Below are 26516 nucleotides of genomic sequence, written 5' to 3'. Positions count from 1 at the left end.
ATAGATGTGTCGACATGATAGGTCGAAACATTGTATACGTGTCTATGGTATCTCAAGATTACATAATATACAATACAAGTTGATTAAGTTATGGTTGGAATAGATTTGTTACCAATTTTCACGTAGCTAAAATGAGAAAAATTATCCAATCTTGTTTTACCCATAACTTCTTCATTTTAAATCCGTTTTGAGTGAATCAAATTGCTATGGTTTCATATTGAACTCTATTTTATGAATATAAATAGATAAAGTACAGGTTTATAGTCAGAAAAATAAGTTACAAGTCATTTTTGTAAAGGTAGTCATTTCAGTCGAAAGAACGACGTCTAGATGACCATTTTAGAAAACATACTTCCACTTTGAGTTTAACCATAATTTTTGTATATAGTTTCATGTTCATAATAAAAATCATTTTCTCAGAATAACAACTTTTAAATAAAAGTTTATCATAGTTTTTAATTAACTAACCCAAAACAGCCCGCGGTGTTACTACGACGGCGTAAATCCGGTTTTACGGTGTTTTTCGTGTTTCCAGGTTTTAAATCATTAAGTTAGCATATCATATAGATATAGAACATGTGTTTAGTTGATTTTAAAAGTCAAGTTAGAAGGATTAACTTTTGTTTGCGAACAAGTTTAGAATTAACTAAACTATGTTCTAGTGATTACAAGTTTAAACCTTCGAATAAGATAGCTTTATATATATGAATTGAATGATGTTATGAACATCATTACTACCTTAAGTTCCTTGGATAAACCTACTGGAAAATAGAAAAATGGATCTAGCTTCAATGGATCCTTGGATGGCTCGAAGTTCTTGAAGCAGAATCATGACACGAAAACAAGTTCAAGTAAGATCATCACTTGAAATAAGATTGTTATAGTTATAGAAATTGAACCAAAGTTTGAATATGATTATTACCTTGTATTAGAATGATAACCTACTGTAAGAAACAAAGATTTCTTGAGGTTGGATGATCACCTTACAAGATTGGAAGTGAGCTAGCAAACTTGAAAGTATTCTTGATTTTATGTAAATAGAACTTGTAGAATATATGAAGAACACTTAGAACTTGAAGATAGAACTTGAGAGAGATCAATTAGATGAAGAAAATTGAAGAATGAAATTGTTTGTAGGTGTTTTTGGTCGTTGGTGTATGGATTAGATATAAAGGATATGTAATTTTGTTTTCATGTAAATAAGTCATGAATGATTACTCATATTTTTGTAATTTTATGAGATATTTCATGCTAGTTGCCAAATGATGGTTCCCACATGTGTTAGGTGACTCACATGGGCTGCTAAGAGTTGATCATTGGAGTGTATATACCAATAGTACATACATCTAAAAGCTGTGTATTGTACGAGTACGAATACGGGTGTATACAAGTAGAATTATTGATGAAACTGAACGAGGATGTAATTGTAAGCATTTTTGTTAAGTAGAAGTATTTTGATAAGTGTATTGAAGTCTTTCAAAAGTGTATAAATACATATTAAAACACTACATGTATATACATTTTAACTGAGTCGTTAAGTCATCGTTAGTCGTTACATGTAAGTGTTGTTTTGAAACCTTTAGGTTAACGATCTTGTTAAATGTTGTTAACCCAATGTTTATAATATCAAATGAGATTTTAAATTATTATATTATCATGATATTATCATGTATGAATATCTCTTAATATGATATATATACATTAAATGTCTTTACAACGATAATCGTTACATATATGTCTCGTTTAAAAATCATTAAGTTAGTAGTCTTGTTTTTACATATGTAGTTCATTGTTAATATACTTAATGATATATTTACTTATCATAGTATCATGTTAACTATATATATATATATATATCCATATATATGTCATCATATAGTTTTTACAAGTTTTAACGTTCGTGAATCACCGGTCAACTTGGGTGGTCAATTGTCTATATGAAACATATTTCAATTAATCAAGTCTTAACAAGTTTGATTTCTTAACATGTTGGAAACATTTAATCATGTAAATATCAATCTCAATTAATATATATAAACATGGAAAAGTTCGGGTCACTACAGTACCTACCCGTTAAATAAATTTCGTCCCGAAATTTTAAGCTGTTGAAGGTGTTGACGAATCTTCTGGAAATAGATGCGGGTATTTCTTCTTCATCTAATCTTCACGCTCCCAGGTGAACTCGGGTCCACTACGAGCATTCCATCGAACCTTAACAATTGGTATCTTGTTTTGCTTAAGTCTTTTAACCTCACGATCCATTATTTCGACGGGTTCTTCGATGAATTGAAGTTTTTCGTTGATTTGAATTTCATCTAACGGAATAGTTAGATCTTCTTTAGCAAAACATTTCTTCAAATTCGAGATGTGGAAAGTGTTATGTACAGCCGCGAGTTGTTGAGGTAACTCAAGTCGGTAAGCTACTGGTCCGACACGATCAATAATCTTGAATGGTCCAATATACCTTGGATTTAATTTCCCTCGTTTACCAAATCGAACAACGCCTTTCCAAGGTGCAACTTTAAGCATGACCATCTCTCCAATTTCAAATTCTATATCTTTTCTTTTAATGTCAGCGTAGCTCTTTTGTCGACTTTGGGCGGTTTTCAACCGTTGTTGAATTTTAATGATCTTCTCGGTAGTTTCTTGTATAATCTCCGGACCCGTAATCTGTCTATCCCCCACTTCACTCCAACAAATCGGAGACCTGCACTTTCTACCATAAAGTGCTTCAAACGGCGCAATCTCAATGCTTGAATGGTAGTTGTTGTTGTAGGAAAATTATGCTAACGGTAGATGTCGATCCCAACTGTTTCCGAAATCAATAACACATGCTCGTAGCATGTCTTCAAGCGTTTGTATCGTCTTTTCGCTCTGCCCATCAGTTTGTGGATGATAGGCAGTACTCATGTCTAGACGAGTTCCTAATGCTTGCTGTAATGTCTGCCAGAATCTTGAAATAAATCTGCCATCCCTATCAGAGATAATAGAGATTGGTATTCCATGTCTGGAGACGACTTCCTTCAAATACAGTTGTGCTAACTTCTTCATCTTGTCATCTTCTCTTATTGGCAGGAAGTGTGCTGATTTGGTGACACGATCAACTATTACCCAAATAGTATCAAAACCACTTGCAGTCCTTGGCAATTTAGTGATAAAATCCATGGTAATGTTTTCCCATTTCCATTCCGGGATTTCGGGTTGTTGAAGTAGACCTGATGGTTTCTGATGCTCAGCTTTGACCTTAGAACACGTCAAACATTCTCCTACGTATTTACCAACATCGGCTTTCATACCCGGCCACCAAAAATGTTTCTTGAGATCCTTGTACATCTTCCCCGTTCCAGGATGTATTGAGTATCTGGTTTTATGAGCTTCTCTAAGTACCATTTCTCTCATATCTTCAAATTTTGGTACCCAAATCCTTTCAGCCCTATACCGGGTTCCGTCTTCCCGAATATTAAGATGCTTCTCCGATCCTTTGGGTATTTCATCCTTTAAATTTCCCTCTTTTAAAACTCCTTGTTGTGCCTCCTTTATTTGAGTAGCAAGGTTATTATGAATCATTATATTCATAGATTTTACTCGAATGGGTTCTCTGTCCTTCCTGCTCAAGGCATCGGCTACCACATTTGCCTTCCCCGGGTGGTAACGAATCTCAAAGTCGTAATCATTCAATAATTCAATCCACCTACGCTGCCTCATATTCAGTTGTTTCTGATTAAATATGTGTTGAAGACTTTTGTGGTCGGTATATATAATACTTTTGACCCCATATAAGTAGTGCCTCCAAGTCTTTAATGCAAAAACAACCGCTCCTAATTCCAAATCATGCGTCGTATAATTTTGTTTGTGAATCTTCAATTGTCAAGACGCATAAGCAATAACCTTCATTCGTTGCATTAATACACAACCGAGACCTTGCTTTGATGCTTCACAATAAATCACAAAATCATCATTCCCTTCAGGCAATGACAATATAGGTGCCGTAGTTAGCTTTTTCTTCAATAACTGAAACGCTTTCTCTTGTTCATCATTCCATTCAAATTTCTTCCCTTTATGCATTAATGCAGTCAAGGGTTTTGCTATTCTGGAAAAGTCTTGGATGAACCTTCTGTAGTAACCAGCTAGTCCTAAAAACTGGCGTATGTGTTTCGGAGTTTTCGGGGTTTCCCACTTTTCAACAGTTTCTATCTTTGCCGGATCCACCTTAATACCTTCTTTGTTCACTATGTGACCAAGGAATTGAACTTCTTCCAACCAAAATGCACACTTTGAAAACTTAGCGTACAATTCTTCCTTCCTCAATACTTCTAACACCTCTCTCAAATGTTCACCGTGTTCTTGGTCATTCTTTGAGTAAATAAGTATGTCATCAATAAAAACAATGACAAACTTGTCAAGGTATGGTCCACACACTCGGTTTATAAGGTCCATGAACACAGCTGGTGCATTAGTTAAACTAAACGGCATGACCATAAACTCGTAATGACCGTAACGTGTTCTGAAAGCAGTCTTTGGAATATCATCTTCTTTCACCCGCATTTGATGATACCCGGAACGTAAGTCAATCTTTGAATAAACAGACGAGCCTTGTAGTTGATCAAATAAGTCGTAGATTCTTGGTAGTGGGTAGCAGTTCTTGATGGTAAGTTTGTTCAACTCTCGGTAGTCGATACACAACCTGAATGTACCATCTTTCTTCTTGACAAACAAAACAGGAGCTCCCCACGGTGATGTGCTTGGTCGAATGAAACCATGCTCTAAAAGTTCTTGTAATTGGCTTTGCAGTTCTTTCATCTCGCTGGGTGCGAGTCTGTAAGGAGCACGAGCTATTGGTGCAGCTCCTGGTACAAGATCTATTTGAAATTCAACGGATCGATGTGGGGGTAATCCCGGTAATTCTTTCGGAAATACATCAGGAAATTCTTTTGCAATGGGAACATCAAATTCCAAAGGTTTGCAGGCAGTGAATTCTTTGTAGGTGCATCCTACACGATTTCCTGTACTGCTAGATCCAAGGTTATTGTTGGTATGTAGCGCAGCCTGTACTGCGGCTATGTTTGAAGCTAGAAAAGTACGGAATTCCTCTTCATTCATATTCACGGTGTGTCGAGTAGTCGGTGCCATTTCCTTCAAAATAGTCAAATGGAACAAGTTAATCATACAGAATATTAAGAGTAGTTAATAGTATTTTGTAGCATAATATGAACTCATTTATAAAAGCTTTTTCTTCATATTAGCGTTTTATAAGTTTAAATTCGGGTAGTACCTACCCGTTAAGTTCATACTTAGTGGCTAATATACAATTCAACTACTACAATTCTATATGAAAAACTGATTATAATAATATTTCGCGTTCAAACTTTTTCACAATATTTTACAAACTTACAATACCGCTTATTTTACATATAGCATGAAATATAGCACACAATAAATTTGATACAAGATGGTTGTGAAGATAATTCTAGCTAGTACACAAGTCGTTCAGCAAAGGCAATAAAGACACGTAATTCATACGTCCAGAAACAAGTCATGCATTCTAGTTTTACTAGGATTACTTCCCATCCTTGGTCTTGTGGAACATAACCGTTATGGCCGTTGATAAGACAGCGTGTTGTAACGTCGTCAAAGGGACGAGGGTTACGTAATGTCCAACAGTCCCGTAACAATCTAAAAACCCCATTTCTTACCCCAATTACCGACTCCGTCACTTGTGGGAACGTTTTGTTTAATAGTTGTAGCCCAATGTTCTTGTTCTCACTTTGGTGAGAAGCGAACATTACTAATCCGTAAGCATAACATGCTTCTTTATGTTGCATGTTAGCCGCTTTTTCTAAATCACGAAGTCCAATATTCGGATATTTTGAGTCAAAATAATTTCTTAACCCATTGCGTAAAATAGCATTTGGGTTCCCCGCAATATATGCGTCAAAGTAAACACATCGTAACTTATGGATTTCCCAATGTGATATCCCCCATCTTTCGAACGAAAGCCTTTTATAAACCAAGGCATTCTTGGAACGTTCTTCGAATGTCTTACAAACTGATCTCGCCTTAAATAGTTGTGCCGAGGAATTCTGACCGACTCTAGACAAGATTTCATCAATCATGTCTCCGGGTAGGTCTCTTAAAATATTGGGTTGTCTATCCATTTTGTGTTTTTATACTGTAAAATAGACAAGAGTTAGATTCATAAAAAAAATACTTATTAATACAAGCAATTTTTACATATATCATAAAGCATAAGCACACTATATTACATATATTACACCACACGAATACAACTATCTTATTCCGACTCGCTCGTTTCTTCTTGTTCGGTTTTGGTTCGTTTTGCCAAGTTTCTAGGGATATATGATGTTCCCCTAATACGAGCCGTCGTTGTCCACATTGGTTTAGAAAAACCTGGTGGTTTAGAGGTTCCCGGGTCATTGTTACAACTTAAGGACTTCAGGGGTTGACGATACATATAAAGTTCATCGGGGTTGGAATTAGATTTCTCTATTTTTATGCCCTTTCCCTTATTATTTTCTTTTGCCTTTTTAAATTCAGTTGGGGTAATTTCTATAACATCATCGGAATTCTCGTCGGAATCCGATTCATCGGAGAATTGGTAATCCTCCCAATATTTTGCTTCCTTGGCAGAAACACCATTGACCATAATTAACCTTGGTCGGTTGGTTGAGGATTTTCTTTTACTTAACCGTTTTATTATTTCCCCCACCGGTTCTATTTCTTCATCCGGTTCTGATTCTTCTTTCGGTTCCGATTCTTCTTCCGGTTCCGACTCTTCTTCCGGTTCCTCTTCGGGAACTTGTGAATCAGTCCACGAATCATTCCAATTTACATTTGACTCTTCATTATTATTAGGTGAGTCAATGGGACTTGTTCTAGAGGTAGACATCTATCACATAATATCAAACGCGTTAAGAGATTAATATATCACATAATATTCACATGTTAAAAATATATAGTTTCCAACAAAATTTGTTAAGCAATCATTTTTTCAAGTAAACACGGTCGAAGTCCAGACTCACTAATGCATCCTAACAAACTCGATAAGACACACTAATGCAAAATTCTGGTTCTCTAAGACCAACGCTCGGATACCAACTGAAATGTCCCGTTCTTATTGATTAAAAACGTTCCATATTAATTGATTTCGTTGCGAGGTTTTGACCTCTATATGAGACGTTTTTCAAAGACTGCATTCATTTTAAAACAAACCATAACCTTTATTTCATCAATAAAGGTTTAAAAAGCTTTACGTAGATTATCAAATAATGATAATCTAAAATATCCTGTTTACACACGACCATTACATAATGGTTTACAATACAAATATGTTACAACAAAATAAGTTTCTTGAATGCAGTTTTTACACAATATCATACAAGCATGGACTCCAAATCTCGTCCTTATTTAAGTATGCGACAGCGGAAGCTCTTAATAATCACCTGAGAATAAACATGCTTAAAACGTCAACAAAAATGTTGGTGAGTTATAGGTTTAACCTATATATATCAAATCATAATAATAGACCACAAGATTTCATATTTCAATACACATCCCATACATAGAGATAAAAATCATTCATATGGTGAACACCTGGTAACCGACATTAACAAGATGCATATATAAGAATATCCCCATAATTCCGGGACACCCTTCGGATATGATATAAATTTCGAAGTACTAAAGCATCCGGTACTTTGGATGGGGTTTGTTAGGCCCAATAGATCTATCTTTAGGATTCGCGTCAATTAGGGTGTCTGTTCCCTAATTCTTTGATTACCAGACTTAATAAAAAGGGGCATATTCGATTTCGATAATTCAACCATAGAATGTAGTTTCACGTACTTGTGTCTATTTTGTAAATCATTTATAAAACCTGCATGTATTCTCATCCCAAAAATATTAGATTTTAAAAGTGGGACTATAACTCACTTTCACAGATTTTTACTTCGTCGGGAAGTAAGACTTGGCCACGGGTTGATTCACGAACCTATAACAATATATACATATATATCAAAGTATGTTCAAAATATATTTACAACACTTTTAATATATTTTTGAAATGTCCCGTTCTTATTGATTAAAAACGTTCCATATTAATTGATTTCGTTGCGAGGTTTTGACCTCTATATGAGACGTTTTTCAAAGACTGCATTCATTTTTAAAACAAACCATAACCTTTATTTCATAAATAAAGGTTTAAAAAGCTTTACGTAGATTATCAAATAATGATAATCTAAAATATCCTGTTTACACACGACCATTACATAATGGTTTACAATACAAATATGTTACATCGAAATCAGTTTCTTGAATGCAGTTTTTACACAATATCATACAAACATGGACTCCAAATCTTGTCCTTATCTTAGTATGCAACAGCGGAAGCTCTTAATATTCACCTGAGAATAAACATGCTTTAAACGTCAACAAAAATGTTGGTGAGTTATAGGTTTAACCTATATATATCAAATCGTAACAATAGACCACAAGATTTCATATTTCAATACACATCCCATACATAGAGATAAAAATCATTCATATGGTGAACACCTGGTAACCGACATTAACAAGATGCATATATAAGAATATCCCCATCATTCCGGGACACCCTTCGGATATGATATAAATTTCGAAGTACTAAAGCATCCGGTACTTTGGATGGGGTTTGTTAGGCCCAATAGATCTATCTTTAGAGTTCGCGTCAATTAGGGTGTCTGTTCCCTAATTCTTAGATTACCAGACTTAATAAAAAGGGACATATTCGATTTCGATAATTCAACCATATAACGTAGTTTTGATTTACTCGTGTCTATTTCGTAAAACAGTTATAAAAACAGCGCATGTATTCTCAGTCCCAAAAATATATATTGCAAAAGCATTTAAAAAGGGATTAATGAAACTCACGCATATAAATATTGTAAAACAGTTAATAAAGCATTTGCATGTATTCTCAGCCCAAAAATGTAAAGAGTAAAAAAGGGCAAATGAAACTCACTTTCACAGATTTTTACTTCGTCGGGAAGTAAGACTTGGCCACTGGTTGATTCACGAACCTATAACAATATATACATATATATCAAAGTATGTTCAAAATATATTTACAACACTTTTAATATATTTTGATGTTTTAAGTTTATTAAGTCAGCTGTCCTCGTTAGTAACCTACAACTAGTTGTCCACAGTTAAATGTACAGAAATAAATCGATAAATATTATCTTGAATCAATCCACGACCCAGTGTATACGTATCTCAGTATTGATCACAACTCAAACTATATATATTTTGGAATCAACCTCAACCCTGTATAGCTAACTCCAACATTCACATATAGAGTGTCTATGGTTGTTCCGAAATATATATAGATGTGTCGACATGATAGGTCGAAACATTGTATACGTGTCTATGGTATCTCAAGATTACATAATATACAATACAACTTGATTAAGTTATGGTTGGAATAGATTTGTTACCAATTTTCACGTAGCTAAAATGAGAAAAATTATCCAATCTTGTTTTACCCATAACTTCTTCATTTTAAATCCGTTTTGAGTGAATCAAATTGCTATGGTTTCAAATTGAACTCTATTTTATGAATCTAAACAGAAAAAGTATAGGTTTATAGTCGGAAAAATAAGTTACAAGTCGTTCTTGTAAAGGTAGTCATTTCAGTCGAAAGAACGACGTCTAGATGACCATTTTAGAAAACATACTTCCACTTTGAGTTTAATCATAATTTTTGGATATAATTTCATGTTCATAATAAAAATCATTTTCTCAGAATAACAACTTTAAAATCAAAGTTTATCATAGTTTTTAATTAACTAACCCAAAACAGCCCGCGGTGTTACTACGACGGAGTAAATCCGGTTTTACGGTGTTTTTCGTGTTTCCAGGTTTTAAATCATTAAGTTAGCATATCATATAGATATAGAACATGTGTTTAGTTGATTTTAAAAGTCAAGTTAGAAGGATTAACTTTTGTTTGCGAACAAGTTTAGAATTAACTAAACTATGTTCTAGTGATTACAAGTTTAAACCTTCGAATAAGATAGCTTTATATGTATGAATCGAATGATGTTATGAACATCATTACTACCTTAAGTTCCTTGGATAAACCTACTGGAAAAGAGAAAAATGGATCTAGCTTCAACGGATCCTTGGATGGCTCGAAGTTCTTGAAGCAGAATCATGACACGAAAACAAGTTCAAGTAAGATCATCACTTGAAATAAGATTGTTATAGTTATAGAAATTGAACCAAAGTTTGAATATGATTATTACCTTGTATTAGAATGATAACCTACTGTAAGAAACAAAGATTTCTTGAGGTTGGATGATCACCTTACAAGATTGGAAGTGAGCTAGCAAACTTGAAAGTATTCTTGATTTTATGTAACTAGAACTTGTAGAATATATGAAGAACACTTAGAACTTGAAGATAGAACTTGAGAGAGATCAATTAGATGAAGAAAATTGAATAATGAAAGTGTTTGTAGGTGTTTTTGGTCGTTGGTGTATGGATTAGATATAAAGGATATGTAATTTTGTTTTCATGTAAATAAGTCATGAATGATTACTCATATTTTTGTAATTTTATGAGATATTTCATGCTAGTTGCCAAATGATGGTTCCCACATGTGTTAGGTGACTCACATGGGCTGCTAAGAGCTGATCATTGGAGTGTATATACCAATAGTACATACATCTAAAAGCTGTGTATTGTACGAGTACGAATACGGGTACATACGAGTAGAATTGTTGATGTAACTGAACGAGGATGTAATTGTAAGCATTTTTGTTAAGTAGAAGTATTTTGATAAGTGTATTGAAGTCTTTCAAAAGTGTATAAATACATATTAAAACACTACATGTATATACATTTTAACTGAGTCGTAAAGTCATCGTTAGTCGTTACATGTAAGTGTTGTTTTGAAACCTTTAGGTTAATGATCTTGTTAAATGTTGTTAACCCAATATTTATAATATCAAATGAGATTTTAAATTATTATATTATCATGATATTATCATGTATGAATATCTCTTAATATGATATATATACATTAAATGTCTTTACAACGATAATCGTTACATATATGTCTCGTTTAAAAATCATTAAGTTAGTAGTCTTGTTTTTACATATGTAGTTCATTGTTAATATACTTAATGATATGTTTACTTATCATAGTATCATGTTAACTATATATATATCCATATATATGTCATCATATAGTTTTTACAAGTTTTAACGTTCGTGAATCACCGGTCAACTTGGGTGGTCAATTGTCTATATGAAACATATTTCAATTAATCAAGTCTTAACAAGTTTGATTGCTTAACATGTTGGAAACATTTAATCATGTAAATATCAATCTCAATTAATATATATAAACATGGAAAAGTTCGGGTCACGACAGTACCTACCCGTTAAATAAATTTCGTCCCGAAATTTTAAGCTGTTGAAGGTGTTGACGAATCTTCTGGAAATAGATGCGGGTATTTCTTCTTCATCTGATCTTCACGCTCCCAGGTGAACTCGGGTCCTCTACGAGCATTCCATCGAACCTTAACAATTGGTATCTTGTTTTGCTTAAGTCTTTTAACCTCACGATCCATTATTTCGACGGGTTCTTCGATGAATTGAAGTTTTTCGTTGATTTGGATTTCATCTAACGGAATAGTGAGATCTTCTCTAGCAAAACATTTCTTTAAATTCGAGACGTGGAAAGTGTTATGTACAGCCGCGAGTTGTTGAGGTAACTCTAGTCGGTAAGCTACTGGTCCGACACGATCAATAATCTTGAATGGTCCAATATACCTTGGATTTAATTTCCCTCGTTTACCAAATCGAACAACACCTTTCCAAGGTGCAACTTTAAGCATGACCATCTCTCCAATTTCAAATTCTATATCTTTTCTTTTAATGTCAGCGTAGCTCTTTTGTCGACTTTGGGCGGTTTTCAACCGTTGTTGAATTTGGATGATCTTCTCGGTAGTTTCTTGTATAATCTCCGGACCCGTAATCTGTCTATCCCCCACTTCACTCCAACAAATCAGAGACCTGCACTTTCTACCATAAAGTGCTTCAAACGGCGCCATCTCAATGCTTGAATGGTAGCTGTTGTTGTAGGAAAATTCTGCTAACGGTAGATGTCGATCCCAACTGTTTCCGAAATCAATAACACATGCTCGTAGCATGTCTTCAAGCGTTTGTATCGTCCTTTCACTCTGCCCATCAGTTTGTGGATGATAGGCAGTACTCATGTCTAGACGAGTTCCTAATGCTTGCTGTAATGTCTGCCAGAATCTTGAAATAAATCTGCCATCCCTATCAAAGATAATAGAGATTGGTATTCCATGTCTGGAGATGACTTCCTTCAAATACAGTCGTGCTAACTTCTCCATCTTGTCATCTTCTCTTATTGGCAAGAAGTGTGCTGATTTGGTGAGACGGTCAACTATTACCCAAATAGTATCAAAACCACTTGCAGTCCTTGGCAATTTAGTGATGAAATCCATGGTAATGTTTTCCCATTTCCATTCCGGGATTTCGGGTTGTTGAAGTAGACCTGATGGTTTCTGATGCTCAGCTTTGACCTTAGAACACGTCAAACATTCTCCTACGTATTTAGCAACATCGGCTTTCATACCCGGCCACCAAAAATGTTTCTTGAGATCCTTGTACATCTTCCCCGTTCCAGGATGTATTGAGTATCTGGTTTTATGAGCTTCTCTAAGTACCATTTCTCTCATATCTCCAAATTTTGGTACCCAAATCCTTTCAGCCCTATAACGGGTTCCGTCTTCCCGAATATTAAGATACTTCTCCGATCCTTTGGGTATTTCATCCTTTAAATTTCCCTCTTTTAAAACTCCTTGTTGCGCCTCCTTTATTTGAGTAGTAAGGTTATTATGAATCATTATATTCATAGATTTTACTCGAATGGGTTCTCTGTCCTTCCTGCTCAAGGCATCGGCTACCACATTTGCCTTCCCCGGGTGGTAACGAATCTCAAAGTCGTAATCATTCAATAATTCAATCCACCTACGCTGCCTCATATTCAGTTGTTTCTGATTAAATATGTGTTGAAGACTTTTGTGGTCGGTATATATAATACTTTTGACCCCATATAAGTAGTGCCTCCAAGTCTTTAATGCAAAAACAACCCCTAATTCCAAATCATGCGTCGTATAATTTTGTTCGTGAATCTTCAATTGTCTAGACGCATAAGCAATCACCTTCGTTCGTTGCATTAATACACAACCGAGACCTTGCTTTGATGCATCACAATAAATCACAAAATCATCATTCCCTTCAGGCAATGACAATATAGGTGCCGTAGTTAGCTTTTTCTTCAATAACTGAAACGCTTTCTCTTGTTCATCATTCCATTCAAATTTCTTCCCTTTATGCGTTAATGCAGTTAAGGGTTTTGCTATTCTGGAAAAGTCTTGGATGAACCTTCTGTAGTAACCAGCTAGTCCTAAAAACTGGCGTATGTGTTTCGGAGTTTTCGGGGTTTCCCACTTTTCAACAGTTTCTATCTTTGCCGGATCCACCTTAATACCTTCTTTGTTCACTATGTGACCGAGGAATTGAACTTCTTCCAACCAAAATGCACACTTTGAAAACTTAGCGTACAATTCTTCCTTCCTCAATACTTCTAACACCTTTCTCAAATGTTCACCGTGTTCTTGGTCATTCTTTGAGTAAATAAGTATGTCATCAATGAAAACAATGACAAACTTGTCAAGGTATGGTCCACACACTCGGTTCATAAGGTCCATGAACACAGCTGGTGCATTAGTTAAACCAAACGGCATGACCATAAACTCGTAATGACCGTAACGTGTTCTGAAAGCAGTCTTTGGAATATCATCTTCTTTCACCCGCATTTGATGATACCCGGAACGTAAGTCAATCTTTGAATAAACAGACGAGCCTTGTAGTTGATCAAATAAGTCATCGATTCTCGGTAGTGGGTAGCGGTTCTTGATGGTAAGTTTGTTCAACTCTCGGTAGTCGATACACAACCTGAATGTACCATCTTTCTTCTTGACAAACAAAACAGGAGCTCCCCACGGTGATGTGCTTGGTCGAATGAAACCACGCTCTAAAAGTTCTTGTAATTGGCTTTGTAGTTCTTTCATCTCGCTGGGTGCGAGTCTGTAAGGAGCACGAGCTATTGGTGCAGCTCCTGGTACAAGATCTATTTGAAATTCAACGGATCGATGTGGGGGTAATCCCGGTAATTCTTTCGGAAATACATCAGGAAATTCTTTTGCGACGGGAACATCATTGATGCTCTTTTCTTCAGTTTGTACTTTCTCGACGTGTGCTAGAACAGCATAGCAACCTTTTCTTATTAGTTTTTGTGCCTTCAAATTACTAATAAGATGTAGCTTCGTGTTGCCCTTTTCTCCGTACACCATTAAGGGTTTTCCTTTTTCTCGTATAATGCGAATTGCATTTTTGTAACAAACGATCTCCGCTTTCACTTCTTTCAACCAGTCCATACCGATTATCACATCAAAACTCCCTAACTCTACTGGTATCAAATCAATCTTAACTGTTTCGCTAACCAGTTTAATTTCTCGATTCCGACATATATTATCTGCTGAAATTAATTTACCATTTGCTAATTCGAGTAAAAATTTACTATCCAAAGGCGTCAATGGACAACTTAATTTAGCACAAAAATCTCTACTCATATAGCTTCTATCCGCACCCGAATCAAATAAAACGTAAGCAGATTTATTGTCAATAAGAAACGTACCCGTAACAAGCTCCGGGTCTTCCTGTGCCTCTGCCGCATTAATATTGAAAACTCTTCCACGGCCTTGTCCATTCGTGTTCTCCTGGTTCGGGCAATTTCTAATAATGTGGCCTGGTTTTCCACATTTATAACAAACTACATTGGCATAACTTGCTCCGACACTACTTGCTCCGCCATTACTCGTTCCGACACCATTTGTTCCTTTTGTTCTATTAACCCCTGGTCCGTAGACCTCACACTTCGCTGCGCTATGACCATTTCTTTTACACTTGTTGCAAAATTTGGTGCAGAACCCCGAGTGATTCTTTTCACACCTTTGGCATAGCTGCTTCTGATTGTTGTTGTTGTTGCGGTTATTATTGTTGTTGGGATGATTGTTGTAGTTGCTGTTGTTGTTGTTGTTGTTGTTGTTGTTGTTGGGCCGTTTGTTGTAGTTGCGATTGATGTTGCGATTGTTGGGATAATTGTTGCGATTATTGTTGTAATTGCTGTTGTTGTTGTATTGGTGATTCTTATCACCGTTTTCCTCCCACTTTCTTTTGACTTGCTTCACATTGGCCTCTTCAGCAGTCTGTTCTTTAATTCTTTCTTCAATTTGGTTCACGAGTTTGTGAGCCATTCTACATGCCTGTTGTATGGAGGCGGGCTCGTGTGAACTTATATCTTCTTGGATTCTTTCCGGTAATCCTTTCACAAACGCGTCGATCTTCTCTTCCTCATCTTCGAATGCTCCCGGACACAATAGGCACAATTCTGTGAATCGTCTTTCGTACGTGGTAATATCAAATCCTTGGGTTCGTAACCCTCTAAGTTCTGTCTTGAGCTTATTGACCTCGGTTCTGGGACGGTACTTCTCGTTCATCAAGTGCTTGAATGCTGACCACGGTAGTGCGTACGCATCGTCTTGTCCCACTTGCTCTAGATAGGTATTCCACCATGTTAACGCAGAACCTGTGAAGGTATGCGTAGCGTACTTTACTTTGTCCTCTTCAGTACACTTACTTATGGCAAACACCGATTCGACCTTCTCGGTCCACCGTTTCAATCCGATCGGTCCTTCGGTTCCATCAAATTCCAAAGGTTTGCAGGCAGTGAATTCTTTGTAGGTGCATCCTACACGATTTCCTGTACTGCTAGATCCAAGGTTATTGTTGGTATGTAGCGCAGCCTGTACTGCAGCTATGTTTGAAGCTAGAAAAGTACGGAATTCCTCTTCATTCATATTCACGGTGTGTCGAGTAGTCGGTGCCATTTCCTTCAAAATAGTTAAATGGAACAAGTTAATCATACAGAATATTAAGAGTAGTTAATAGTATTTCGTAGCATAATATGAACTCATTTATAAAAGCTTTTTCTTCATATTAGCGTTTTATAAGTTTAAATTCGGGTAGTACCTACCCGTTAAGTTCATACTTAGTAGCTAATATACAATTCAACTACTACAATTCTATATGAAAAACTGATTATAATAATATTTCGCGTTCAAACTTTTATACAATATTTTACAAACTTACAATACCGCTTATTTTACATAAAGCATGAAATATAGCACACAATAACTTTGATACAAGATAGTTGTGAAGATAATTCTAGCTAGTACACAAGTCGTTCAGCAAAGGCAATAAAGACACGTAATTCATACGTCCAGAAACAAGTCATGCATTCTGGTTTTACTAGGACTACTTCCCATCCTTGGTCTTGTGCAACATAACCGTTATGGCCGTTGATAAGACAGCGTGTTGTAACGTCGTCAAAGGGACGAGGGTTACGTAATGTCCAACAGTCCCGTAATAATCTAAAAACCTCATTTCTTACCCCAATTATCGACTCCGTCACTTGTGGAAACGTTTTGTTTAATAGTTGTAGCCCGATGTTCTTGTTCTCACTTTGGTGAGAAGCGAACATTACTAATCCGTAAGCATAACATGCTTCTTTATGTTGCATGTTAGCCGCTTTTTCTAAATCAAGAAGTCCAATATTCGGATATATTGAGTCAAAATAATTTCTTAACCCGTTGCGTAAAATAGCATTTGGGTTCCCCGCAATATATGCGTCAAAGTAAACACATCGTAACTTATGGGTTTCCCAATGTGATATCCCCCATCTTTCAAACGAAAGTCTCTTATAAACCAAGACATTCTTGGAACGTTCTTCGAATGTCTTACAAACTGATCTCGCCTTAAATAGTTGTGCCGAGGAATTCTGGCCGACTCTAGACAAGATTTCATCAATCATGTCTCCGGGTAGGTCTCTTAAAATATTAGGTTGTCTATCCATTTTGTGTTTTTAAACTGTAAAATAGACAAGAGTTAGATTCATAAAAAAATACTTATTAATACAAGAAATTTTTACATATATCATAAAGCATAAGAACACTATATTACATATATTACACCACACGAATACAACTATCTTATTCCGACTCGCTCGTTTCTTCTTCTTCGGTTTTGGTTCGTTTTGCCAAGTTTCTAGGGATATATGATGTTCCCCTAATACGAGCCGTCGTTGTCCACATTGGTTTAGAAAAACCTGGTGGTTTAGAGGTTCCCGGGTCATTGTTACAACTTAAGGACTTCGGGCGTTGACGATACATATAAAGTTCATCGGGGTTGGAATTAGATTTCTCTATTTTTATGCCCTTTCCCTTATTATTTTCTTTTGCCTTTTTAAATTCAGTTGGGGTAATTTCTATAACATAATCGGAATTCTCGTCGGAATCCGATTCATCGGAGAATTGGTAATCCTCCCAATATTTTGCTTCCTTGGCGGAAACACCATTGACCATAATTAACCTTGGTCGGTTGGTTGAGGATTTTCTTTTACTTAACCGTTTTATTATTTCCCCCACCGGTTCTATTTCTTCATCCGGTTCCGATTCTTCTTCCGGTTCCGATTCTTCTTTCGGTTTCGACTCTTCTTCCGGTTCCTCTTCGGGAACTTGTGAATCAGTCCACGAATCATTCCAATTTACATTTGACTCTTCATTATTATTAGGTGAGTCAATGGGACTTGTTCTAGAGGTAGACATCTATCACATAATATCAAACGCGTTAAGAGATTAATATATCACATAATATTCACATGTTAAAATTATATAGTTTCCAACAAAATTTGTTAAGCAATCATTTTTCAAGTAAACACGGTCAAAGTCCAGACTCACTAATGCATCCTAACAAACTCGATAAGACACACTAATGCAAAATTCTGGTTCTCTAAGACCAACGCTCGGATACCAACTGAAATGTCCCGTTCTTATTGATTAAAAACGTTCCATATTAATTGATTTCGTTGCGAGGTTTTGACCTCTATATGAGACGTTTTTCAAAGACTGCATTCATTTTTAAAACAAACCATAACCTTTATTTCATAAATAAAGGTTTAAAAAGCTTTACGTAGATTATCAAATAATGATAATCTAAAATATCCTGTTTACACACGACCATTACATAATGGTTTACAATACAAATATGTTACATCGAAATCAGTTTCTTGAATGCAGTTTTTACACAATATCATACAAACATGGACTCCAAATCTTGTCCTTATCTTAGTATGCAACAGCGGAAGCTCTTAATATTCACCTGAGAATAAACATGCTTTAAACGTCAACAAAAATGTTGGTGAGTTATAGGTTTAACCTATATATATCAAATCGTAACAATAGACCACAAGATTTCATATTTCAATACACATCCCATACATAGAGATAAAAATCATTCATATGGTGAACACCTGGTAACCGACATTAACAAGATGCATATATAAGAATATCCCCATCATTCCGGGACACCCTTCGGATATGATATAAATTTCGAAGTACTAAAGCATCCGGTACTTTGGATGGGGTTTGTTAGGCCCAATAGATCTATCTTTAGAGTTCGCGTCAATTAGGGTGTCTGTTCCCTAATTCTTAGATTACCAGACTTAATAAAAAGGGACATATTCGATTTCGATAATTCAACCATATAACGTAGTTTTGATTTACTCATGTCTATTTCATAAAACAGTTATAAAAACAGCGCATGTATTCTCAGTCCCAAAAATATATATTGCAAAAGCATTTAAAAAGGGATTAATGAAACTCACGCATATAAATATTGTAAAACAGTTAATAAAGCATTTGCATGTATTCTCAGCCCAAAAATGTAAAGAGTAAAAAAGGGCAAATGAAACTCACTTTCACAGATTTTTACTTCGTCGGGAAGTAAGACTTGGCCACTGGTTGATTCACGAACCTATAACAATATATACATATATATCAAAGTATGTTCAAAATATATTTACAACACTTTTAATATATTTTGATGTTTTAAGTTTATTAAGTCAGCTGTCCTCGTTAGTAACCTACAACTAGTTGTCCACAGTTAAATGTACAGAAATAAATCGATAAATATTATCTTGAATCAATCCACGACCCAGTGTATACGTATCTCAGTATTGATCACAACTCAAACTATATATATTTTGGAATTAACCTCAACCCTGTATAGCTAACTCCAACATTCACATATAGAGTGTCTATGGTTGTTCCGAAATATATATAGATGTGTCGACATGATAGGTCGAAACATTGTATACGTGTCTATGGTATCTCAAGATTACATAATATACAATACAACTTGATTAAGTTATGGTTGGAATAGATTTGTTACCAATTTTCACGTAGCTAAAATGAGAAAAATTATCCAATCTTGTTTTACCCATAACTTCTTCATTTTAAATCCGTTTTGAGTGAATCAAATTGCTATGGTTTCATATTGAACTCTATTTTATGAATCTAAACAGAAAAAGTATAGGTTTATAGTCTGAAAAATAAGTTACAAGTCGTTCTTGTAAAGGTAGTCATTTCAGTCGAAAGAACGACGTCTAGATGACCATTTTAGAAAACATACTTCCACTTTGAGTTTAATCATAATTTTTGGATATAATTTCATGTTCATAATAAAAATAATTTTCTCAGAATAACAACTTTAAAATCAAAGTTTATCATAGTTTTTAATTAACTAACCCAAAACAGCCCGCGGTGTTACTACGACGGCGTAAATCCGGTTTTACGGTGTTTTTCGTGTTTCCAGGTTTTAAATCATTAAGTTAGCATATCATATAGATATAGAACATGTGTTTAGTTGATTTTAAAAGTCAAGTTAGAAGGATTAACTTTTGTTTGCGAACAAGTTTAGAATTAACTAAACTATGTTCTAGTGATTACAAGTTTAAACCTTCGAATAAGATAGCTTTATATGTATGAATCGAATGATGTTATGAACATCATTACTACCTTAAGTTCCTTGGATAAACCTACTGGAAAAGAGAAAAATGGATCTAGCTTCAACGGATCCTTGGATGGCTCGAAGTTCTTGAAGCAGAATCATGACACGAAAACAAGTTCAAGTAAGATCATCACTTGAAATAAGATTGTTATAGTTATAGAAATTGAACCAAAGTTTGAATATGATTATTACCTTGTATTAGAATGATAACCTACTGTAAGAAACAAAGATTTCTTGAGGTTGGATGATCACCTTACAAGATTGGAAGTGAGCTAGCAAACTTGAAAGTATTCTTGATTTTATGTAACTAGAACTTGTAGAATATATGAAGAACACTTAGAACTTGAAGATAGAACTTGAGAGAGATCAATTAGATGAAGAAAATTGAATAATGAAAGTGTTTGTAGGTGTTTTTGGTCGTTGGTGTATGGATTAGATATAAAGGATATGTAATTTTGTTTTCATGTAAATAAGTCATGAATGATTACTCATATTTTTGTAATTTTATGAGATATTTCATGCTAGTTGCCAAATGATGGTTCCCACATGTGTTAGGTGACTCACATGGGCTGCTAAGAGCTGATCATTGGAGTGTATATACCAATAGTACATACATCTAAAAGCTGTGTATTGTACGAGTACGAATACGGGTACATACGAGTAGAATTGTTGATGAAACTGAACGAGGATGTAATTGTAAGCATTTTTGTTAAGTAGAAGTATTTTGATAAGTGTATTGAAGTCTTTCAAAAGTGTATAAATACATATTAAAACACTACATGTATATACATTTTAACTGAGTCGTTAAGTCATCGTTAGTCGTTACATGTAAGTGTTGTTTTGAAACCTTTAGGTTAATGATCTTGTTAAATGTTGTTAACCCAATATTTATAATATCAAATGAGATTTTAAATTATTATATTATCATGTATGAATATCTCTTAATATGATATATATACATTAAATGTCTTTACAACGATAATCGTTACATATGTCTCGTTTAAAAATCATTAAGTTAGTAGTCTTGTTTTTACATATGTAGTTCATTGTTAATATACTTAATGATATGTTTACTTATCATAGTATCATGTTAACTATATATATATCCATATATATGTCATCATATAGTTTTTACAAGTTTTAACGTTCGTGAATCACCGGTCAACTTGGGTGGTCAATTGTCTATATGAAACATATTTCAATTAATCAAGTCTTAACAAGTTTGATTGCTTAACATGTTAGAAACATTTAATCATGTAAATATCAATCTCAATTAATATATATAAACATGGAAAAGTTCGGGTCACTACAATTTTGATGTTTTAAGTTTATTAAGTCAGCTGTCCTCATTAGTAACCTACAACTAGTTGTCCACAGTTAGATGTACAGAAATAAATCGATAAATATTATCTTGAATCAATCTACGACCCAGTATATATGTATCTCAGTATTGATCACAACTCAAACTATATATATTTTGGAATCAACCTCAACCCTGTATAGCTAACTCCAACATTCACATATAGAGTGTCTATGGTTGTTCCGAAATATATATAGATGTGTTGACATGATAGGTAGAAACATTGTATACGTGTCTATGGTATCTCAAGATTACATAATATACAATACAAGTTGATTAAGTTATGGTTGGAATAGATTTGTTACCAATTTTCACGTAGCTAAAATGAGAAAAATTATCCAATCTTGTTTTACCCATAACTTCTTCATTTTAAATCCGTTTTGAGTGAATCAAATTGCTATGGTTTCATATTGAACTCTATTTTATGAATCTAAACAGAAAAAGTACAGGTTTATAGTCGGAAAAATAAGTTACAAGTCGTTTTTGTAAAGGTAGTCATTTCAGTCGAAAGAACGACGTCTAGATGACCATTTTAGAAAACATACTTCCACTTTGAGTTTAACCATAATTTTTGTATATAGTTTCATGTTCATAATAAAAATCATTTTCTCAGAATAACAACTTTTAAATCAAAGTTTATCATAGTTTTTAATTAACTAACCCAAAACAGCCCGCGGTGTTACTACGACGGCGTAAATCTGGTTTTACGGTGTTTTTCGTGTTTCCAGGTTTTAAATCATTAAGTTAGCATATCATATAGATATAGAACATGTGTTTAGTTGATTTTAAAAGTCAAGTTAGAAGGATTAACTTTTGTTTGCGAACAAGTTTAGAATTAACTAAACTATGTTCTAGTGATTACAAGTTTAAACCTTCGAATAAGATAGCTTTATATATATGAATCGAATGATGTTATGAACATCATTACTACCTTAAGTTCCTTGGATAAACCTACTGGAAAAGAGAAAAATGGATCTAGCTTCAATGGATCCTTGGATGGCTCGAAGTTCTTGAAGCAAAATCATGACACGAAAACAAGTTCAAGTAAGATCATCACTTGAAATAAGATTGTTATAGTTATAGAAATTGACCCAAAGTTTGAATATGATTATTACCTTGTATTATAATGATAACCTACTGTAAGAAACAAAGATTTCTTGAGGTTGGATGATCACCTTACAAGATTGGAAGTGAGCTAGCAAACTTGAAAGTATTCTTGATTTTATGTAACTAGAACTTGTAGAATTTATGAAGAACACTTAGAACTTGAAGATAGAACTTGAGAGAGATCAATTAGATGAAGAAAATTGAAGAATGAAAGTGTTTGTAGGTGTTTTTGGTCGTTGGTGTATGGATTAGATATAAAGGATATGTAATTTTGTTTTCATGTAAATAAGTCATGAATGATTACTCATATTTTTGTAATTTTATGAGATATTTCATGCTAGTTGCCAAATGATGGTTCCCACATGTGTTAGGTGACTCACATGGGCTGCTAAGAGCTGATCATTGGAGTGTATATACCAATAGTACATACATCTAAAAGCTGTGTATTGTACGAGTACGAATACGGGTGCATACAAGTAGAATTGTTGATGAAACTGAACGAGGATGTAATTGTAAGCATTTTTGTTAAGTAGAAGTATTTTGATAAGTGTATTGAAGTCTTTCAAAAGTGTATAAATACATATTAAAACACTACATGTATATACATTTTAACTGAGTCGTTAAGTCATCGTTAGTCGTTACATGTAAGTGTTGTTTTGAAACCTTTAGGTTAACGATCTTGTTAAATGTTATTAACCTAATGTTTATAATATCAAATGAGATTTTAAATTATTATATTATCATAATATTATCATGTATGAATATCTCTTAATATGATATATATACATTAAATGTCTTTACAACGATAATCGTTACATATATGTCTCGTTTAAAAATCATTAAGTTAGTAGTCTTGTTTTTACATATGTAGTTCATTGTTAATATACTTAATGATATGTTTACTTATCATAGTATCATGTTAACTATATATATATCCATATATATGTCATCATATAGTTTTTATAAGTTTTAACGTTCGTGAATCACCGGTCAACTTGGGTGGTCAATTGTCTATATGAAACATATTTCAATTAATCAAGTCTTAACAAGTTTGATTGCTTAACATGTTGGAAACATTTAATCATGTAAATATCAATCTCAATTAATATATATAAACATGGAAAAGTTCGGGTCACTACAGCAGACTCACCAGAAAAGCCTGACAAAGACATTGCGGTTGGCCTCAACTTGGATTGAACATCTTTTGGCAATTTACGAAAACACTGGTTATACATAACATCAACACTACTACCAGTGTCTATGTGGACTTTCATCACTTGAATACCCAACTCCGCAATCTTACATGATATAACAATTGGTTCCTCCAAAAATGCGCAACCATTTTCTGCCGCAAAAGTTATAGGCACATGCTGCCAATTTTCATAGCTTTCCAACGGCTTTTGCTGTTGTGTATCACCATTAACAGTCACCATGTTTATAACTTGTATTTGCTGCAAAGTATCCTTTTTTCCCAACCACCTTCGCACCCAAATTTTTAACCGCATGTGCTTTGCGTTCTTGTTACACCACTGTGTTAACATTTGGCGTTTTTGGGGTAGCTGCCAATGCGGGCACAACTATCGCATCGGTGGAACTTGCTTCCTTGGTAATCAAAAGATGATTGAATTTTCCCTGTCCAACCACGTCTGCGATGAACTCAACAAGGTCGCGACAACGATTTGTATCATGCCCATAGTCGTCATGAAAAATACAAAACTTTGATTTGTCACGCCTATTATTATCACTCAACTGCAGTGGATCTGGAAATGCTTTAGCAACACGCTCCTGCAAAAGGATCTCTTTTGGTGATTTTGTCAAAGTTTGAATTACCGCAAAGGAATCATTATTCCATTTACGCGTATAATTCCTGTCGCGATTATTATAACCTTGATTACCACCATCTCCCCCATTACGCTGTCGGTCATTGCACCAATTTCCACCATTATTGTTCCTTCTTTGCTGACCAGATCCGCGGTTATAATCGCGGTAACCATCCCTGCGTGTTATGTTACTGTCATTGGCCCAGCCGCAGTTTTGCATTATGTTACTGTCTTCACCACAGAGGATGTAATCATATGTTTCTTGCATGACTTTAGCAAAACTGCGTGGAACATCTCTGCGAAGACGCCACACAAGAGTTGGGTGTCTCTGCGGATTTATTGCATGTACAAAACCAGAGATTTTTTGATCCTCATGGAGATTTGGAATTTTTTGACACTCATAAATGTATCTTGTCAGCAAACTTCCTAATGTCTCTTTAAAGCCTTGTTTGATGTCGTGGCACTCTATGTGTGTCTTTTTCTGCGGTAACAAGTTTTGAAATTGCAAGAGAAATTTTTCTCTTAAATTAACAAAACCCGCAATGCTTCTTGCGTTTAGATTATGAAACCACTCACACGCTAATCCCTGCAACACCATTGGGAAAACGCGGCACGCAATTGCTTCATCCCATTTATACGTGCTAACCACACCTTCAAATCTTTGCAAAAAATCAAGTGGATCTGTTAACCCTGAATATACACCCAAAGTTGCTGGGACAATGGGTGGTGTATGAAAGGACCCGTTCATATACATTATAAACGATTCACAATAGTTGATTACATTGCGAGGTATTTGACCTCTATATGATACATTTTACAAACATTGCATTCGTTTTTAAAAGACAAACTTTCTTTACATTGAAAATTGACAGGCAAGCATACCATTTCATAATATCCACTATCCAACTATAAATTGATTTAATAATAATCTTTGATGAACTCAATGACTCGAATGCAACGTTCTTCGAAATATGCTATGAAACACTCCAAGTAATATCTTTAAAATGAGCAAATGCACAGCGGAAGATTTCTTTAACACCTGAGAATAAACATGCTTTAAAGTGTCAACCAAAAGGTTGGTGAGTTCATTAGTTTATCATAATCATTTATTTCCATCATTTTAATAGACCACAAGAATTTCATTTCCAGTTCTCATAAATATACGTCCCATGCATAGAGACAAAAATAATCATTCATATGGTGAACACCTGGTAACCGACATTAACTAGATACATATAAGAATATCCCCTATCATTCCGGGATCCTACTTCGGACATGATATAAATTTCGAAGTACTAAAGCATCCGGTACTTTGGATGGGGTTTGTTAGGCCCAATAGATCTATCTTTAGGATTCGCGTCAATTAGGGTGTCTGTTCCTTAATTCTTAGATTACCAGACTTTAATAAAAAGGGGCATATTCGATTTCGATAATTCAACCATAGAATGTAGTTTCAATTACTTGTGTCTATTCGTCAAACATTTATAAAAGCGCATGTATTCTCAGTCCCAAAAATATAAAGGGTAAAAAGGCAAATGAAACTCACCATACTGTATTTCGTAGTAAAAATACATATAACGTCATTGAACAAGTGCAAGGTTGGCATCGGATTCACGAACCTAAATTAATTATATATAATTATGTGTTGGTCAATATTTGTCTAACAAATTAGGTCAAGTCATAGTGTATCACAATCCTAATGCTCGAGACTAATATGCAAAAGTCAACAAAAGTAAATTTGACTCAAAATAATTTCCAAAAATCTATACATGATTAATATATAGTTTAAATATCGTCGTTTTATATTTTTAAATATTTTTAAAAGATTTATTAGAGTAATAATATAATTTATTTATTAATAAATAAAATTTTATATTAAATTTATGTAATAAAATATACTTTTATATATATTAAGTAATAAAATTTATAGGGTTCATTTAATATCATAAAGATAATATGATAGGTATTATTAAAGTAAGTTATTACACGTAGTAAAATATGTTTGTATCACATATTTATTTGATAAAATAATATCTATAATGATAGTAAGTAAAAGTTGTATTATTTTGTAATAATAATTATTATTATAAAAATATCAATATTTATAATTACTAAGATGACATTATGATAAAACGATAATTCTAATTATGATAACTTTAATATTT

At 34.3% G+C, this 26516-nt stretch overlaps 1 protein-coding gene across 1 annotated transcript; it reads right to left on the bottom strand.

Moving 5' to 3' along the window:
- Positions 1-24052: 24052 nt before the first annotated feature.
- LOC139901017 (uncharacterized) lies at positions 24053-25105 on the bottom strand. Its single transcript, XM_071883760.1, has one exon. It carries the CDS (start codon positions 25103-25105, stop codon positions 24053-24055), a length of 1053 nt encoding a protein of 350 aa, XP_071739861.1.
- Between the last annotated feature and the right edge of the window lie 1411 nt (positions 25106-26516).

Source organism: Rutidosis leptorrhynchoides, chromosome 3, assembly GCF_046630445.1.
Source record: "Rutidosis leptorrhynchoides isolate AG116_Rl617_1_P2 chromosome 3, CSIRO_AGI_Rlap_v1, whole genome shotgun sequence".
Classification (NCBI taxonomy): domain Eukaryota; kingdom Viridiplantae; phylum Streptophyta; class Magnoliopsida; order Asterales; family Asteraceae; genus Rutidosis; species Rutidosis leptorrhynchoides.
This window is presented reverse-complemented; position numbering and strand designations above follow the sequence as displayed.